General features: G+C 73.7%; 1 protein-coding gene across 1 annotated transcript in view; it reads left to right on the top strand.

Annotated features, from left to right (window-relative positions):
• The window catches only part of MNEG_14329 (hypothetical protein), a gene marked incomplete at both ends in the record, with an annotated part of 3,700 nt that extends 2,452 nt beyond the window's left edge, over window positions 1-1,248 (top strand). Inside the window, 2 exons of the mRNA XM_014037198.1 lie at window positions 227-982; window positions 1,213-1,248. Of these exons, the coding sequence (XP_013892652.1) occupies window positions 227-982; window positions 1,213-1,248 (792 nt within the window). The remainder of the gene's footprint in view (window positions 1-226; window positions 983-1,212) is intronic.
• Between the last annotated feature and the right edge of the window lie 202 nt (window positions 1,249-1,450).

Here is a 1,450-nt window from a genome sequence, read left to right as displayed (position 1 = left end):
GGCGGAGGGCGGGGGCGCCAAGGCGGCCGGTGACGCCTCGCCGGTGCCGGCGGCTGTGCTGCTGCCGTCGCCGATGCGCTTGCTGCATAAGGAGCAGTCAAACGCCGCCGCCGCCGCAGCAGCAGCAGCAGCAGCAGCAGCAGCACCTGCAAAGGAGGCGCAGGCGCAGCCGGGGACGCCAAAGAACGAGCCGTCGCCGCCGCCGCCGCCAACATCCCTCGCGCAGGCGAAGCAGCAGCAGCAGCAGCAGGCGGCTGCAAGCGCAGCGGCGTTGCTACCGCAGGACGAGCGGCAGCAGGAGAAAGAGCCGGCGGCGGCGCCGCCCGCGCCCGCCCCCGCCGTGGCCCCAGAACCCAAGCAGCAGCCGCCAAAGCAGCACCCCGGCAGCCTCGCGTCGCCGGCGGGCATGCCGCCGCTGCCGACGACCCTCTCGGCCAAGGCGCACGCCGACAAGGGCGGCTCGGGCGGCATCTCCCGCGAGTCCTCGCTCCAGGCGGCCGCGGCGGCGGCGCTGCCAGGGGAGCTGCAGCCGGCGGTCGCGCCCACAGTGGCGGTGACGCCGCTGCCCGCGAACGACGCCCCCGCGGCGGCGGCCGCGGCAGCGGCCGCAGCGGCGGTGGTGCCGGCGGCGGCGGGCGCCGCGCCTCACGGCGCCGCGACGGGCGAGGAGTTGGAGGAGGGGGAGATCCCCCCTCAGCAGCTGGTGCAGGCGGCGGCACCCGGCGACGCGGCCGCGGCAGCTGCGGCGGCAAACGCCGCTGAGGTGGCGCACCTCAGGCGGCAGCTGGACCGGCTGGTGTCTTCCCAGCAGTCGCTGGCGTCGCAGCTACGGTCCGAGGTTGCGGACGGCCTTCGCGCGTCCGAGGCGGCGGTCGCGGCGCGCGTGGAGGCGGCGGTGGTCAAGGCGCTCAACAAGCGAGCGGAGGACGAGCGGCGGCGGGCCAAGGACCTGGAGAAGGCGCTGACTCAGCAGATCACCCAGGTGAGATCATCAGGCCAGGTTCAGGGCTTGTTTCGGCGGCAATGTTGCTGCAGCTGGCTCTTGCCAGCAGAGTGTATGTGAAAGTCTTGCGGCGACCAGTCGCTGTGCCTGAACACCTCGCGCCACGTGGGACGGCTGCCAGAATATCGACGTCATTTGCTTGGTGCTTGCGAGTCTGCTGCTGCCTCGCGCGTGCTGGCCCCTCACCCCTCGTCATGCATACATCCAAGTACGCGCCTGACGGCTGCCACAATCGCATGCCATAATACACAAACCTCTCCTCGCCCCCTGAACGGGACGCCGCCTCTGCCCACAGGCCAACGCGGCGCTGCTGGCGGGTGTCACGAAGGCTGCGCAGGACGCCGTGCGCGAGCAAGCGCGCGCGGCCCTCGCCGGCGCCGCCGCCGCCGTCGCGCCCTCGCTCGCCTCCGCGCTCTCGCAGCCACTGGCGCGCGCGGCTGGCGACGC

Source organism: Monoraphidium neglectum (genome assembly GCF_000611645.1).
Source record: "Monoraphidium neglectum strain SAG 48.87 unplaced genomic scaffold scaffold04408, whole genome shotgun sequence".
Classification (NCBI taxonomy): Eukaryota; Viridiplantae; Chlorophyta; class Chlorophyceae; order Sphaeropleales; family Selenastraceae; genus Monoraphidium; species Monoraphidium neglectum.
Note: the sequence above shows the minus strand (reverse complement) of the source record. Positions and strands in the feature narration are given on the sequence as shown.